This window comes from Leptopilina heterotoma, unplaced genomic scaffold (genome assembly GCF_015476425.1).
Source record: "Leptopilina heterotoma isolate Lh14 unplaced genomic scaffold, ASM1547642v1 Lhet_232, whole genome shotgun sequence".
NCBI classification, from domain to species: domain Eukaryota; kingdom Metazoa; phylum Arthropoda; class Insecta; order Hymenoptera; family Figitidae; genus Leptopilina; species Leptopilina heterotoma.
This window is the reverse complement of record NW_025110949.1, coordinates 452,063-470,276: the sequence shown is the minus strand read 5'-3', so window position 1 is coordinate 470,276 and position 18,214 is coordinate 452,063. Positions and strand designations below refer to the sequence as shown.

The window sequence follows — 18,214 nt, the reverse complement described above, 5'->3', positions numbered from 1 at the left end:
GAAAAAATGTTGAATTTTAAAAAAATCGGATTTTTGAATTTTTGATAATTTTCGATAATTTTACATTTTTTACCAAAGAGTCGAGACAATTTAATAAGTAAAGTATTTTCCAAAAGCACAAAAATAATGAAGCTAAATCCCATAAAAGAGAAGAAAAAATGTTGAATTTTAAGAAAATCGGATTTTTGAATTTTTTCGAATTTTTGATAATTTTAGATTTTTTACTAAAGAGTCGAACTATTAAATAAGTAAAGTATTTTCCAAAAGCACAAAAATAATAAAGCTAAATCTCATAAAAGAGAGGAAAAAATGTTGAATTTTAAGAAATTCGGATTTTTGAATTTTTGATAATTTTCGATAATTTTACATTTTTTACCAAAGAGTCGAGACAATTTAATAAGTAAAGTATTTTCCAAAAGCACAAAAATAATAAAGCTAAATCCCATAAAAGAGAAGAAAAACTGTTGAATTTTAAGAAATTCGGATTTTTGAATTTTTGATAATTTTCAATAATTTTACATTTTTTACCAAAGAGTCAGAACAATTTAATAAGTAAAGTATTTTCCAAAAGTACAAAAATAATAAAGCTAAATCCCATAAAAGAGAAAAAAAACTGTTGAATTTTAAGATAATCGGATTTTTGAATTTTTTCGAATTTTTGATAATTTTAGATTTTTTACCAAAGAGTCGAGACAATTTAATAAGTAAAGTATTTTCCAAAAGCACAAAAATAATGAAGCTAAATCCTATAAAAGAGAGGAAAAAATGTTGAATTTTAAGAAATTCGGATTTTTGAATTTTTGATAATTTTCGATAATTTTACATTTTTTACCAAAGAGTCGAGACAATTTAATAAGTAAAGTATTTTCCAAAAGCACAAAAATAATGAAGCTAAATCCCATAAAAGAGAGGAAAAAATGTTGAATTTTAAGATAATCGGATTTTTGAATTTTTTCGAATTTTTGATAATTTTAGATTTTTTTACTAAAGAGTCGAGACAATTTAATAAGTAAAGTATTTTCCAAAAGCACCAAAATAATGAAGCTGAATCCCATAAAAGAGAAGAAAAAATGTTGAATTTTAAGAAAAACGGATTTTTGAAATTTTTTGATAATTTTCGATAATTTTAGATTTTTTACCAAAGAGTCGAGACAATTTAATAAGTAAAGTATTTTCCACATTAAAAAGTTTGACATTAAAAAATATATAAAAAATGCCAATACTTAACCCACAAAATTAAATTTTCAAAACAAACAAAGGAATGCAGATAATTTGCTAACGGAAAGGAAACTTACGATTATTATAATGTATATATTTATATTTATATTTATGTATTTATAAAAATAATTTAATGTTTTTGAAAATAAATTTAAATTTTGCTCAAGAATTTTATTAAAATTGTTTGAAAATAATTGAATTTCGGAGAAGGATTTAATTATTTCTAAAGATAATAATTGAAATTTTCAATTTTGGAGAATTTAATTATTTCTAAAGATAATTGAAATTATGCCGAGGATTTTTTTTAAATTTTCGAACATAATTGAATTTTTGCAAAGAATTTTATTACTTATGAAAATAATTGAATTTTTGCATTTGTACCTAACTTTTCCGAAATTCAATTTTTTTAGTATTTTTAACTAAAATTCTTCTATAAAATAATTATTTTTACTAACTAATTAAATATGTATTAAGAAATTGAACTAATTTCAAAAGAATTAGCAGATATGCGCGGTTTATTCCATTAAAAAGAAGAGATATTTTCCTTTGCGAATTATCCAAAAAGTGGAAATTGATTTTTTCGAACGTAAGGTCCCTTTTATGGTCACGTTTTATAAAAACTGGAATCTGAAGAAATGGAAGTTTGGGAACACTAGGGGACCAGGCAAAATGGAATTTGTCAGTATTTTCCTTCGCGATAAAAAAGTAACTCATACTTTGAATGAAGATAATAGTCACCCACCCTTTTTAATAGCAGCATCACTGACGGTTGACTTCTGCTTCTTGGCCTCGATGGCATTGGCCTTCCTTTTCCTGATCGCCTTACTCTTCGCTCGGAGTTCATCGAAAGGCAGCAGGGCCTGTCTCTCCCAATCCCCAGGTGGTAGTACGATGGAATCGTCCAGAAACTCGTTGATAGCCGAAAGTAATTCTCGCCTCTCGTTAGCTTTGTAAGCCACTTTGTGGAAGGACGTGTTTGACATTAAAGTTGATATGGAGCGACCGATCTCGTGATAGTCGAGATCTGCGTTTCGAGGACCCAGCAGCATGAACATAAATCTCACTGGTATGTTGACTTCGGTGATGTTAGGCATGAGGACGCCTTCCGCCAGTCTGACGAAGGCGATGGTGGGCTGATCGAGGAAGTCGACGGCGCCGACGAGAACGACTGTCGCCTCAGCCCCAACGGGAATCCTCTTGAGAATATAATCGTTTTGCACTTTCTTCAAATCGTCATTGCTGCTGGTGAAGGTCAATTCTTCCTTCATATCGATTGCAGTGTTATTGGTGTCGAGGGCCAAATTTGATGCAATCTTCGGCTTGGCGTCGTTTAAATTCTGAAAGACAATTTAAAATTAAAAACATGTACTCTTCTTGTATGGAGGGTTTTTTTAAAAGAATATTCCTTAAAGCTGTGTTTTGAATATATGAAGCAGAATTTTTTGCGATGTTTGAAAACGAAATTGAATATTCAATGTTTCGTGGATGCAATAAAACCTATTTTCGATTTTATTATACAAATAAAATGATGGAGTACTTGAGAAAACAAAATAATATTCTTTAAATAAAAAATTTTATTTGTCAATCCTAAAATGTAAGGTTGGTGAAAAATCCATGAGCGTTTAAGGTTTAATAATTAACTCAAAGTCACTGAATGAGGGACAAATTGTTTGCTGAGTTCACAAATTATTACCCAGACGAAAGTAATTTGTTTGTTGCACTGAGAAACGTTTAGCACAGCATCGGATAGGTTTCAATGATCTTTTTCTTTTTTTTTTAAGTAAAGGAAATTAATTTTTAAATAAACTTAAACCTTTTCACTTTTTCCCTGGTCCTAAAGAATATTCTGATTCACTCTCAAAATTATTAGATATGTACTCGAAAAATTTTCTATTACATTTATTTACGAATTTCTTTAATTGTAAAATTATTCCAAAATATCAATAACTTTTTTTTAAATAAATATTTAATCATTATTATTAAAATTTTTCAAAAAGAAATTTAATTATTTTCATAAATAATAAAATTTTTCACAGGATTTCAATTATTTAAAAGAAATGTAATAAAATTCATTGCAAGAATTCAATTATTTTCATAAATAACAATATTCATCACAAGAATGCAATTATTTTTAAAATTAATAAAATTCTTCGCAAAAATTCAATTATTTTTAAACAGTTTTAAAAAAATTGTCTTCAACATTTCAATTATCTTTATAAATAAGTAGCAAAATTTTGCAACAAAATTCAATTATTTTTAGAAATTTTTATAAAATTCATTGTAAAATTTAATTATTTTCAAAATTAATAAAATTCTTTGCAAAATTCAATTATTTTCAAATAATTTTAAAAAAATTGTCGTCAACATTTCAATTGTCTTTATAAATAAGTAGCAAAATTTGACAACAAAATTCAATTATTTTTAGGAATTTTAATAAAATTAATAAAAATTCATTGCAAAATTCAATTATTTAAAAAAATTTTAATAAAATTCATGTCAAAATTCCATTTATTTTCAAAATTTTTTTTTAATTGAATTCATTTAAAATTGAATATTTATAAAATTACAGATTGAAATCTTTTGAAGTTCAGAATTTTTTATGAATTATAAAAAATTAATTTTTTTTATTATTTATAAAAATACTTAAATGTTTGCTTAGAATTTTATCAAATTTTTTAAAACGAAGTTTTTTAAATTTTCTGAATGAATTCATTTAAAACTGATTATTTATAAAATTACAGATTGAAATCTTTTGAAATTCAGAATTTTTTATGAATTAAAAAAAATTAATTTTTGAAGAAAATTAATTCCATAGAATTTTTAATTAAAAATATGAAAATTTCAAATTTTTCTTCTTGAAACTTTCTTGAAAAAAATTAATTTTACAGAATTGTTATTTAAAACTATGAAAAATTTAAATTTTAAAAGATTTTAATTTGAAACCTTTTCAAAATTCAATTATTTCTAAAAATTCATTTTGTAATGCTTTTAATTTTCAATTATTATATCTAAAATTTTAACTGAAATTAATTTTTAAATCAATTTTTATTAGAAAATTCTACGAGAATTTAATTATTTAAATACAAAAACAATAATAATTATTCGGTGAATTAATATTTCTTAAAATTAATCTCTCAAATTTATAATTAATTAATTAATATAATTTATCAACAAATTTTTAAATAATTAAATTTTTTCGACGAAGTTTCATTAAAATTTTCAGGAATAATTACATTTTTCGATAAATACGATTAAAAAATTACATTAAATATTGTTTATGAAAATAATTGAATCTCTGTAAAAAATTTTATTATTTATGAAAATAATTAAATTATTGAGAAGAAATTTATAAAATAAATAGTTGAATTCCTGTGAAATTTTTATTATTTATAAAAATAAATTAATGTTTGCTTGGAATTTTATAAAAAAAATACTTTTGAAAATAATTGAATTTTGGTGAAGAATTTTATTATTTTTATTATTTTTAAAGATAATTGAAATTAGGACGAGGATTTTTTGAAATTTTTGAACATAATTGAATTTTTACGAAGTATTTTATTAATTTTGAAAATAATTGAATTTCTGCAATTATTTGTAACTTCTCCGAAATTCAATTTTTTAAGTGTTCTTAACTAAAATTCTTCTATAAAATAATTATTTTTAATAACTAATTAAACATATTATTAAAGAATTCAACTAATTTGAGAAGAATTTTAGTTATTAAAATATATTCAAAAATCTATTAGTTTGTTGAAATTTCTAATTAAATTTATTTAAAATTGAAATATTAAAAAATTACAGATTGAAATCTTTTGAAGTTGATCTATTTATGAAAATTGGAAGTGCAACTCTTTTAAAATTCAAATTTTTAAATATTTAGGTAAAGTAATTCATTAAATATTTTTTAATTGTAATAATTCTATTATAGTTTTTCAAGAATGAAGTTATTTAAAAACAAATTATTGTCAGAAGTAGAAAAAATTGAAGTTTTTATATTAGAATTCGTAGTATAATTTCATAGTTTATATAAGGTTAACGAAAAAGACGACAAAATTCAAAATTTTTTTTATGAATCCAAAAAATTAAATTTTTTTTCGTACTTTCATAAAAATCCCTGACTTTTCCCTGATTTTCCTGACCAATTCTATTTTTATTTTTATTATTTATTTATAACAAATAAATAAAAAAAATAAAAGGGAATTTCCTGAATTAGGTACAGAATCTGAAACAGAAACTGTGCTCAACTTCTCTCAGTGCAGTCATGACTTTTTTTCCTTGTTGCAAACTGCATTTTTATACTTCAGAATTCAGAATTAATAAAAAGTATAAGGAAGAAACCAAAAATCTAAAAAGAACCCAATTAGTCGAAGAAGACGGGACTCATTTCATTTTTATAGAATTAATGAAATGTTAAAAATGTTAAACACAATATTTCAGAAATCACAAAACTAAATAAATGTACGATTCATAATATCCATGCACAAGGAATTTTTGATGCTACCCTATAAGTAAAAGTAGCAGAATATGGTTAGTATTGTCTCATAAAATAAAAAATGAAACCAACTAAAAACGAAGTCACAAAGAATGAAGCTGGAAAAAAAATAACCATTTAATTTCACAAACTTAGGGGAAAATATTCATTATGTAAAAAAAGATTAATCCCTGAAATCGAGGTTAAAGTTTTTCCCCTAAATTAAAAAATAAACACATACTAATATTTTAAAAAAATTAATACATGAAGTATTGAAAATAGAACACGATGAATAGAAGTCTAGCGAGATGTGAATATTGATTCAGGGATACTTGAGTAATTTACATTTTTATTTACATGACTGGGAACAGCTTCCCGCGTAGTATCTTCCTCCTCAACCCAGACAGACTGAAAATAATATTAGGGCACCATGAGTCTTCACTGATTTTTAATTCTTTTCTTCCAGGAAGAATCTATTTTTTTCTAGCCTACGAATCCTCAATTGCTAGATAGATCATCTTTGGAAATGAAAACTTTTGCGGAATCTTTGGAATTTGGATTTTTCTTTGAAAGCTTGTCAGGAATTTAGAATTCTCGCTGTGAGGAGATATATAGTTCAAAAGCTTATTTAAAAATAATTCTGTTTTGGGATAAAAATAGTACACTTAATTGGACACTACATTTTTATACATAAATTATGAAGCCAATGATAAAATTCTTAATAGCAACTTTTTTTTTACTGATAGTAAATTTTCTTTTCATTCAGAATCAAACTTTTAGTATCTAATGTCAAACAAAAGATAAAAATAAAAAATTAATATTCGATTTTGTTTACGGCTCTATTGTTGGCTAATAAACATGTCTTGAGAAGAAATACATGAAAAATGTAAATAATGATTTCATTTTTAAATAAATATTTTATCAATGTTATTTTTCCATTTTCAAAAATTCCAAAATTTAAACCTTCTGAAATACAATAACTGATAAAAATATTATTCCTTTAAAATTATTTTCATCATTTCAATTCAATTCTTATTTCCTACAATTTTAAAAATAAAATTCTTCTTTAAATAAATTATTTTTAATAACATTTGAAAAAGTTCTTCCAGAGAATTTTCAAATCCATTTGTTTACAATTCAATTTTACTTAAAATTTTTTTTGAAAATAATGAAAGTTTTAACAAGAATTTTATTAAAATTTTTGAAAATAATTGAATTTAAAAAAAAATTACTTTTGATTTTTGAATATAATTAAATTTCTGCAATCATTTGTAACTTCTTCAAAAATTCAATTTTTTTAGTGCTTTTAACTAAAATTTTTCTATACATCCGTTATTTTTAATAATTAACTAAACATATTATTAAAAAATTTAACTAATTTCAAGAGAATTTGCATTATTAAAATTTTTCAAAATCGAAGCTTTTTTAATATTTTGAATTAAAATTGAATTAATTTTGAAATATTAAAGTAAAATTATTCATTAAATAATTTCTAACTAATAATTTTCTGATGGTACTTCAAGATCTTTGAAAAGAAATTATTGTCAGAAATAGAAAAAATTAAAGGTTTTTAATTAGGATTCGTTATAATTTCATAGTTTATAAGTCAAACAAAAGACAAAAAAATTCAGAATTTTCTTATAAATTATAAAAATTTAATTTAAAAAATTTTAATTATTAGTAAATTCTCTAAAATTCAATTATTATCTAAAACATAGATAATTTATTAAATAACTGAATGTTTCTTAAAATTGAATTCTTATACATAATTTTTAAATAATTGAATTTTTTCGATTAATTTTAATAAAATTGTTACGAATAATTTATTAAAATAGTAGAATATTGAAAATCATTGAATTAAGAAAACTTTTGGAAAATAAATGAAATTTTGTCACGAACTTTATTAAAATTTTTGAAAAGAATTGAATTTTGCAATGAATTTTATTAAAATTCCCAAAAATAATTGAATTTTGTTGCAAAATTTTGCTACTTATTTATAAAGATAATTGAAATGTTGACAACAATTTTTTTTAAATTGTTTAAAAATAATTGAATTTTGCGAAGAATTTTATTAAATTTGAAAATAATTGAATTCTTGTGATGAATTTTGTTATTTATGAAAATAATTGAATTTTGCAATGAATTTTATAAAAATTCCTAAATATAATTGAATTTCGGCGAAGAATTTTGCTATTTATAAAAATAATTGAAATGTTGACGAGAATTTTTTTTAATTTTTGAAAATAATTGAATTTTTGCGAAGAATTTTATTAATTTTCAAAATAATTGAATTCTTGTGATAAATATTATTATTTATAAAAATAATTGAATTTTGCAATGAATTTTATAAAAATTTCTAAATATAATTGAATTTTGGCGATGAATTTTGCTATTTATAAAAATAATTGAAATGTTGACGAGAATTTTTTTTAATTTTTGAAAATAATTGAATTTCTGCGAAGAATTTTATTAATTTTAAAAATAATTGAATTCTTGTGATGAATTTTGTTATTTATGAAAATAATTGAATTTTACAATGAATTTTATGAAAATTCATTTATAAAGATAATTGAAATGTTGACGAGAATTTTTTTTAATTCTTGAAAATAATTGAATTTTTGCGAAGAATTTTATTAATTTTAAAAATAATTGAATTCTTGTGAGATAAATATTGTTATTTATGAAAATAATTGAATTTTGCAATGAATTTTATAAAAATTCCTAAATATAATTGAATTTCGGCGAAGAATTTTGCTATTTATAAAAATAATTGAAATGTTGACGAGAATTTTTTTTAATTTTTGAAAATAATTGAATTTTTGCGAAAAATTTTATTAATTTTGAAAATAATTGAGTTCTTGTGATAAATATTATTATTTATAAAAATAATTGAATTTTGCAATGAATTTTATAAAAATTCCTAAATATAATTGAATTTTGGCGATGAATTTTGCTATTTATAAAAATAATTGAAATGTTGACGAGAATTTTTTTTTGATTTTTGAAAATAATTGAATTTCTGGAAAGAATTTTAATATTTTTAGAGATAGTTGAATTCTTTTATAGAATTGCGTTAAAATTCAAAAAATTGAAATTAATTTTAACAGAATTGAAATTAAAATTTTTCACAAAAATACTTGATTAAATAATTCATGAGTAATAACTTTGTAGCAGTTCTTCAATAGAATTAAGTTATTTAAAATAAAGTATTGTCAGAAATGAAAAAATTTGAAGGTTTTGTATTCGTGGTAATTTCATAGTTGTTGAGACAAACAAAGACACAAAAATTCAGAATTTTCTTATAAATTCGAAACATTAAATTTTTTCCAGTACTTTTAATAAAAATCCCTAACTTTTCCCTGATTTGAAGGAAATGAATTCATCATTCGGTAATTAAATATTAAAGTTGAAAGAAATTTCTTTTTCCAGATTTTCCTGACCAATTTTACTTTTCCTGACTTTTCTCTGAATTCCCTGATTTCCCTGACCTGTGGCAACCTGTGGCAAAAGATTCTTTTATCAAAAGGATGAAGATGATTAAAATACGAAAACTTAAAGAAAATTACTATTTTCCAGTTTTTCTTCTCGAGACGTGTTTTGTTTTGTTCAAAAGACTAAAAAATAGAGCGAATTTTTCGTCGATCGTTGGTGGAATAAAGAAGGTATTATTCACCTGCAAGCTCGTGTAACTGGAATAGTTCCTTTTGAACCTAAATCCCCTATCGTGCTCATTAACGTGCCTGTGCCTCAGGAGAAGAGCTCGCATCACCACAGGTCGATCCTCAGGCAAAATAAGTTCCTCGATAACCATTTGCTCCACCACTCGATAGGCCAGTCCCGGTAGGTCCTTTTCCTCGAGATCCAATAGAACGACACCAGTCTCGAGACATCGTCGAAGATTGAGAAGAGAGTGAAAGCTGAGGGAGGCCACGTGAGGTCTTCCCCATCGGTCGGCGCCTTCCTCAACGTCCTCCTCATACTTGATCCACCTCGCGGTCTCTCTCCACTCGCGTTCCTCGCCGAAGCCGTGCAATTCGTCCAGCTGAACGAAGACCTCGTGCGGCGAGTGGTCGTACATTTTCTTGAAGGTCTCGTGCGGAATGCCGCCCTCTTTTCTCCGACCGATTTGCACCGTTGGATGCGCCTTGTGCCTCCGCATGCCCCGAGGATCATCGCTCCTGTGCGACTCGAGGTCGTCGATGTCGAGTTCCTGGAGGGTCCGGGCCTCTTCCGGTTGGACGCTCACCCGCCGACCCATAAGACCAGCGACGTCTGGAAGACCTGCGCCCGATCTTTTCCTCCATTGCGGGTCTTCTTGGAGCGAGTACTTTCGTGATTTATGATGATGGTGATGATGATGTCGCCTATAACAGGAGAAAAATTAGGATTAGATCAATTTTTTTTTTCAATTTTCGCTTAGGGGGATTTTTCTTTATGTCAAAAAAAAAGATAGTATTTTGGATTCTCCAAACAAAGGGATAATTAACAAACAAAATCAAAAAGTTGTCATTAAAAAATCAAGTCCATACAGTTTATTGTCTAATTAGATATCAAGCAGGCAATTAAAGTAAAAGATGGTAAGATTCCGTATTTTCTTTTTCATAACGCGGTGCAAAAAAAGGCACTTTTTTGCACCTTGTTATGAAAAATATCGTTCGTAACTAGTGCTAGCAGTTGCCAATTTTTGAAAGAGCACTTTTTTTGGAACAAACTGTAGGCGAAGCTTCGCTTCGCCTACAGTTTGTTCCAAAAAAAGTGCTCATTCAAAAATTGACAACTGCTCGCACTCGTTACGAAATATACTATTTTTTAACTGATTGCTAAGATAATGTACCTAGATCTGACAAGGGTCCTGGACCAATTACTGATAAAAATATAAATTAATGTTTTTCAAAATAGAATTCTCAATTAATTAATTAATTTAATTTATGTACAAATTTTTAAATAATTGAATTTTTTCGACGAATTTCAATAAAATTTTCAATATTAATTTTAGAACTACAGTCAGGTCCCCATACTGTTAGATTCCAAACTGTTATATCCTCAGTAGTGTTATGTTTTTGCATAACCTCCAAATTCAGAAGTGTTAGGTGACGTCACGTTACGTCACCAATTTTCAGGGCCGTATTCTTAAGCCCAAAGAAAAGGGGGCATATACTTCTAGGTCAAACTTGAGGTGTATATATATTTACGTTCCTGAAAGGTGCGCAGTAGGCATACTTTGAGCACATAACAGAGCTGAGTCTGGAGGAGTGGGAAATTTCTGGAAATATAACAGTATGGGGACCCGACTGTATGTGAGAAAAAATCATTTTTTGAAAAATTTGTTCTTCTAAAAAAAAAGAATTGAATTTTGGAAGAATTTGAGTTGCAATTTTTAGAAATAGTTAAATTCCAAAAGGATTTTCATTGAAATTATTAGAAATTTTAATTCCTGTATAAAAATAAATAAAAATAAGTGTTTAGAAATTTGTTTAACAAAAAGTATTCGAAGTTTTGAATAATTTAATTTAGAAATTCTGAATTATTTTTAATATTCAATAATTTATCTAAAATTTTAACTAAAATTCATTTTTATTAAATGAAAATCAATTTTTATTAGAAAATTCTACGAAAATACAATTATTTAAATGCAAAAATAAATAATTTATTGAAACATTGAATGTTTCTTAAAATTCAATTCCCATAAAGGATTTATCAACAAATTTTTAAATAATTGAATTCTTTCGACCAATTTTAATAAAATATTTAAGAATAATTACATTTTCAAGAAATTCTATTAAAATTGTATTAAAAATAATTAAATTCTTTTGGGAAATTATATTTTATTAAAATAGTAGATATTAAAAATCATTGAATTAAGAAAAATTTTTGAAAATAATTATTATAATTATAACAATTTATTGAATAATTGCATGTTTCTTAAAATAGAATTGTTATAAAGAATTTTATTCACAAATTTGTAAATAATTGAATTCCTTTGACGAATTTTAATAAAATTTTAAAGAATTTTTTCGAGGAATTCGATTTAAATTGTATTAAAAATAAATTAAATTCTGCAATGAATTTTATTATTTATGAAAATAATTGAATTCCTAAAAAGAATTTTATTATTTACGAAAATAATTGAATTTCGAAGAAGAATTTTATTGTAAAAAAGTAATTGGAATTTTGATGAGAATTTTTATAAATATTTGAACATAATTGAATTTCGGCGAAGAATTTTATTACTTTTTGAAAATAATTAAAATTCCACAATCATTTATAATTTGCTTCTAAAATTCAATTTTTTTTTAGTGATTTTAACTAAAATTCAATTTTTAAATCAATTTGTAATAGTAAATTTTACGAGAATTCAATTATTTAAACACAAAAATAAATAATTTATTGAAAAATGGAATGTATTTTTGAAAATAAATGAAATTATTGCGAAGAAATTTAATAAAATTTGTAAATAATTGAATTTTTGTGAAATTTTTCTTATTTAAGAAAATAATGAAATGTTCGCGTAAAATTTTATTGGAAATTTTGAAAAATAATTGAATTCTTTTGGAAAAATTTATTAAAACAGTAACTTTTGAAAATCATTGAATTGTGGAAAATTTTTGAAAATAATTGAATGTTTGACAAGTATTTTATTAAAATTTTCGAAAATAATTGAATTTCGGAGAAGAATGTTATTATTTACAAAGATAATTGAAATTTTAACGAGAATTTTATTATAATTTTAGAAAATAATTGAATTTCTAAAAAGAATTTTATTATTTACGAAAATAATTAAATCTCCGTAAAAATTTTATTATTTATGTCTTATGAAAATAAATGAAATTATTGGGAAGAAATTTAATAAAATTTGTAAATAATTGAATTTCTGTGAAATTTTCATTATTTCAGAAAAAATGAAATATTCGCGTAAAATTTTATCGGAATTTTTTTAAAACAATTGAATTCTTTTGGAAAATTTTATTGAAATAGTAGATATTGAAAATCATTGAATTGAGGAAAATTTTTAAAAATAATTGAAATTTTGCCAAAAATTTAAAAAATTTAATCAAAATTGTTTGAAAATAATTGAATTTCGGAGAAGAATTTAATTATTTCTAAAGAGAATTGAAATTTTGACGATAATTTTTTTAAATTCTTGAAAATAATTGTATTTCTGCGAAGAATTTTATAGGTATTACTTTTGAAAGTAATTTGAATTTCTGCAATCGTTTATAATTTCTCTAAAATTCTCCAAATTATATCGTACAATTTACGAACTTTTCGATCTTTTCTCAATCAAATTACGGACTTTACGGACCTTTTTTGAAAAAAAATTACTTTTACAGACTTGAAGTAAATTTACGGACCTAATTCGAGCCCTGCTAAGATGAAAATCAATATTCTACAGATAAAAATGAGTAAAATTAAGCACTAAACGATTTCAAGATAATTTAAGAAATTAGTGCAATATTAGTAAATCAAGAAAAAAAGGATTGAAAAGAAAGAATAATTCTTTTCTATAAAAGAAAAGAATTTGATAAAATTAAGGATTTCGACATAAAATATGAGAATAGTAGTCACGAGATTTTGCACGTGGATTTTAACGACTTTTGGCAATGCTTACCGATGTGTCTCGATTAAAGTTCTTGTACTCGATTCGTTAAGCGACTCACGCAACGATGCATGAGGAATTTTTAATGAGCAAACATTGTGACTCACTTGATTATAATACTATGTCTCGTCGGCTGGCAATATTTTTTTTTGCTTGAAAGTCTTCAATCGATTTCCGTGAACGTGAACTTGCACTCTCTGTATACTTTCGAAGCGATTTGCAACAAATGGTGTGCTAATCATGGCTCTTTGGCACGCGACCCCGGTAATGAAATTCTCGTCTGGCTCGACTCATCATCAGTAGAATTCAAGTTCACGTCCCTAGACTAAAGAACTTGAGACAGGAAACTTATGAAGCATTGACGCAAGTCGTCATCATCGACTCACGATGGTTCACCAAGAAGGTTTTCTCAATTTTATCCACTCAATTCCCTTTTTGGAAATTAAAACTCAAACTTTCAAGAAATCAATTATATTTCAAACTTTCAATAAATCAATTACACTGAAACCCCACTTATTTGAACATGGTCCACGCAATTCGACACGAAGTGTCGCGTTTATTTGTATTTTGGTCGACATAACCTATGTTGGTGACGTAATTCGATAAATTGACATGATTGGTTGGTTTTGTTTGAACTCAACCAATGGGAATGTAAGTATCTTTCCATTGGTCGAGTACTGCGCATGAGCTAAAATAAGTGAGGTTAGGGCTGATTCTAACTAAAAATAACTGAAGCAAAAACGGGTTCAAATAAACGCGACTTTAAGTAAACGAGATTTTAAATAAGTGGAGTTTCAGTGTATTTTACGATAAATTCTAAATATTTATTTGTAGGAAGGAAAAAGCAATCTTAAACTGGTACCAAACAGAGTTGAGGATTTTCAAAAATTCATCAGTCATTTCGAGGCTTTTATCAATTAAAATTTAAAATTAAAACTTACAAAAGGAAAAGTTACATTTATCAACTTAAAATTTCGAAAACTAATTTTTATGATTCGAATTTACGCTACGAAATAGAAATTTTGAAGAATTAAAAAAGAAAAATATATTCGCGTGCTTCTAATCTTTATTGCGGCTAGTCAAGAATTATTTTAAATTATGGTTATTACGACTACACATAAATTAGAATTAATCAGTAAAATTTCAGTACAATTAATTTACATAATTAAAACTTTCGAACAAAAAATAAATTTTCGAAGAATTAATTTTTACTAAATGGAAAACCACCGAAATGAAAGTAATTGAAGTTTCATTTCGCAAAAGGGAAAAAGAGAGAATTGACAGAATTTCCTTGATGGTGATATCAGTTTGTAATTACACTCATGTAAGCAATGCAAGAAAGCGGGAATCCGTTCGTCCGGTTGTCACGACACAATCATCACAAACCGTCTGATGTCACCAATGCGGTCCTGAGAACGATCGTAGCTGACGGGCATGGATGCAAAGGGCTACCAGGTAGAACTAAGCAAAACAACTCAAGTCCCCTGACAGTCGGTTGACACAAGCTTGGCACCCACCTGAGCCGCAGACACACAACGACGACGCGGTCGCTCCAATTAAATTCAAAACAATGACAGCGAGAGCTTCACTCTCAAAGCATTTTTCACCCCTTCACCACCTCTCTGGTCCGTCGAGCTAAACCTGGCCAAAGGCCATCTGAACACCATTTCTCAACCTCTATAGCTCGGGGTGCGTGAAAGCTTCTTCTATACACGGAAAGGAAATCCTTTGCAAAGGAAAAGAATAAAAAGCAAAATTGTAAGTAACAATTTTTCTAGAAATTCAAAATCTATGTTTCTATAAAAATTGTCCTCTCTTCAGTTGAAAATCTGTCGTAGTAAACATTAAGCTAATACGGCATAAATCTAAGAAAACGATTTTGGACCCGTTCTAACAGTTTTTTGTGTCATTTATAACAAGGGGCCCATATTATAGAGGCAAAATCAAGAACTGATTTTACCAGGGTGAAATAAAGTGTCTTCAACATTAAACATGAAACGGCATTTAAATATCATAATGTAATTTTATTTTGTTAAGATATAAGCATTCCAATAGGGATTATCAAAATAATAAATAATATCAAGAAAAGTATTTAAAAACAATTTATTTTATCCATATTTCTTTAATTTTACAAATTCCATCACTTTTTAAAGTAATACCTACAAGTTGATAATTATATCATTTATAATATAAACAATATCAGTCTTTAAAACTTTTTTTGCGACACCTTAGTGTAAATATGCTTAATATTCTCTAGAAATATTATCAGGCTTCACAGTGCCCCTAAAAAGTATTTTAGGCGAAATAAGGGACTTTTAGGGGACCATAAAAATTGGTTAAATAAAGATAAATATATAATTTATTTATACCGGGTTGCCACAAACATTTAACATTATTCTTTTTTTTGACTTTTCCCTCATTTTCAAACACAACTTTCATTTTTTCCCTGAACCTAAAGAATATTCTGATTCACTTTCAAAATTATTAGATAAACAAAAAAATTTCAATTCAATTAACATTTTCTAGAATTTTTAACTAAAATTCTACTTTAAATCAATAACATCAATTATTATTCAATTCAAATTTTACAAAAAAATTAATTCTACAAAATTGTTAGTTAAAAATACAAAAAACAATAATTTAATTCTACGAGAAATCAATTATTCAAATACAAAAATAAATAATATTGAATGTTTCTTAAAATTTAATTTTTACGAAGAATTTCATTTACAACTTTTGAAAATAATTAATTTCCTTTCAAGAATTTAATTGAAATTTTAATGAAATTTATTATATTAAAGAATTTTATAATAATTTTTGAAAATAATTTGAAAACTTTTTGAAGAATTTTATTAAATTTTTCAAAAATACATAATTGAATTCTAAAGAAGAATTTAAATAATAATTTTTGAAAACAATTGAATTCATGAGAAGAATTTTAATAAAATTTTTGAAAATAATTGACTTCTTGAGAAGAATTTAAAAAAAATTTTGGAGAATTAATTTAATTTTTGAGAAGAATTTCCCTATTTATTTTATTTATAAAGATAATTTAAATCTTGACGAGAATTTTTAAAAAATTTTGAAAATAGTTGAATTTCGGAGAAGAATGTTATTATTTATAAAGAAAATTGAAATTTTGAAGAGAATTTTATTAAAATTTTAAAAAATAATTGGATTTCTTAAAAGAATTTTATTAATTAAGAAAATAATGAAAATAATTGAATTTCTATAAAGAATTTTATTATTTACGAATATAATTGAATTCGTGTAAAAATTTTATTATTTATAGAAATAATTGAATGAATGCAAAGAAATTTTTAAAAAATTTGTAAATAATTGAAATCCTGCAAAATTTTTTTTTATTTTATGAATTGTTTTGTAAAACTTAATTAAACTAGTAGATATTGAAAATCATTGAATTAAGGAAAATTTTTGAAAATAATGGAAGTTTTGACAAGAATTTTATTAAAATGTTTGAAAATAATTGAATTTTAGAGAAGAATTTTTTTATTTTTAAAGATAATTGAAATTTTGCCAAGACTTTTATTAAAATTTATAACAATAATTGAATGTTTGAGAAGAATATCGCTATCTATTTATAAGAATAATTTAAATCTTGACGAGAATTTTTAAAAAATTTTGAAAATAATTTAATTTCTGGAAAGTATTTTATTACTTTTCAAAAGAATTGAATTTTTCTGATAAATATTGATATTTATCAAAATAATTGAATTTTGGAAAATAATTTTATTAAAATTCCTTAGAATAATTGATTTTATGCGATTTATTTAAGAATTTATGCAAATTTGTTGTTTATGAAGTTAATTAAATTCTTTTGCAAAATTACTTAAAAATTTTTAAAAATAATTGATTTTCTGCGACGAATTAAATGTTATTTATGAAAACATTTCAATTATTGTAACTAAATTAATTGTTTTATTGCACAATTAAATGTTTCTTAAAATTGAATTCTTTCCTCAAGTTTTAATAAAATTTTTAATAATAATTGCATTTTTCAAGGAATTTATTTAAAATTGTATTAGAAATATTTAAAATTCTGCGATGAAAATAATTGAATTCGTAAATGAAATTTTGTTATTTATAAAAATAATTGAATCTTTTCGTAGAATTGTATCAAAAAGTTTTTTCTATAATTAAAGTTGTTGATAAATTTTATGAAAATAGTAAATATTTAAAAACATTGAATTGCGAAAAACTTTTAAAAATAATTGAAATGTTGCAAAGAATTTTATTTAAATTTTTGAAAATAATTGAATTTTTGGCGAAAAATTTTGCTATTTATAAAAATAATTGAATTCTTGACGAGATATTCATTAAAATTTATAAAAATAATTGAATTCGTGCAAAGTATTTTATTAAATTTTGCAACGGAAAAAATAAGGGAAATTTTGAAAATAGGGTACGTTTAGGGTCCAAAATTAAAAAAAGGGGATTTTTAGGGAAATAGGGGACAGACTTTGTAGCTTGAATATTGCTTTGTTCATTATAGAAATGACTCTGATGGAATATTTATTAATGACATACTATTTATATTTTGATTATTGTTTTGTAACCTTCTCAATTTTAAGAGTTCCTAGTACTGCTCTAACTCCTTATCAACATCCTACTAGCATTAAAAATACAAACAATAGGTGCAACCACAATTGGCCACACAATTTTAATAAATTTGGTGAAATAAAATCAGTTCCAGCACCCTTTATGTAAATTCAAATTAGGAAACTTAGTAAGTACTTCCTGATTAGAAATAGGAGAAAAGTTCAAATTTACTTCAAAAGTATTAAAAATTATAGATATTTTTCTTTTATGTAATCTAATGTGTTCGCGCAGGTAAATTTTGCTGTACAGTGAGTTTTCTTTCAATGCAAATGACACTGAATCTATTCTCTCTGTTCTGAATTACATGC

General features: G+C 24.6%; 1 protein-coding gene across 7 annotated transcripts in view; it reads right to left on the bottom strand.

The window, feature by feature from the left end:
- The window catches only part of LOC122502490 (band 3 anion transport protein), a 96,411-nt gene that overhangs the window by 7,573 nt on the left and 70,624 nt on the right, over window positions 1-18,214 (bottom strand). For 6 of the 7 annotated variants that reach the window (XM_043612580.1, XM_043612579.1, XM_043612582.1 and 3 more), the window contains 3 exons: window positions 9,363-10,053; window positions 6,035-6,097; window positions 1,961-2,555 (listed from right to left, as the gene is read on the bottom strand). In XM_043612580.1, coding sequence (XP_043468515.1) covers window positions 1,961-2,555; window positions 6,035-6,097; window positions 9,363-10,053 — 1,349 coding nt within the window. The remainder of the gene's footprint in view (window positions 1-1,960; window positions 2,556-6,034; window positions 6,098-9,362; window positions 10,054-18,214) is intronic. The other variant, XM_043612584.1, reaches the window with a different exon arrangement.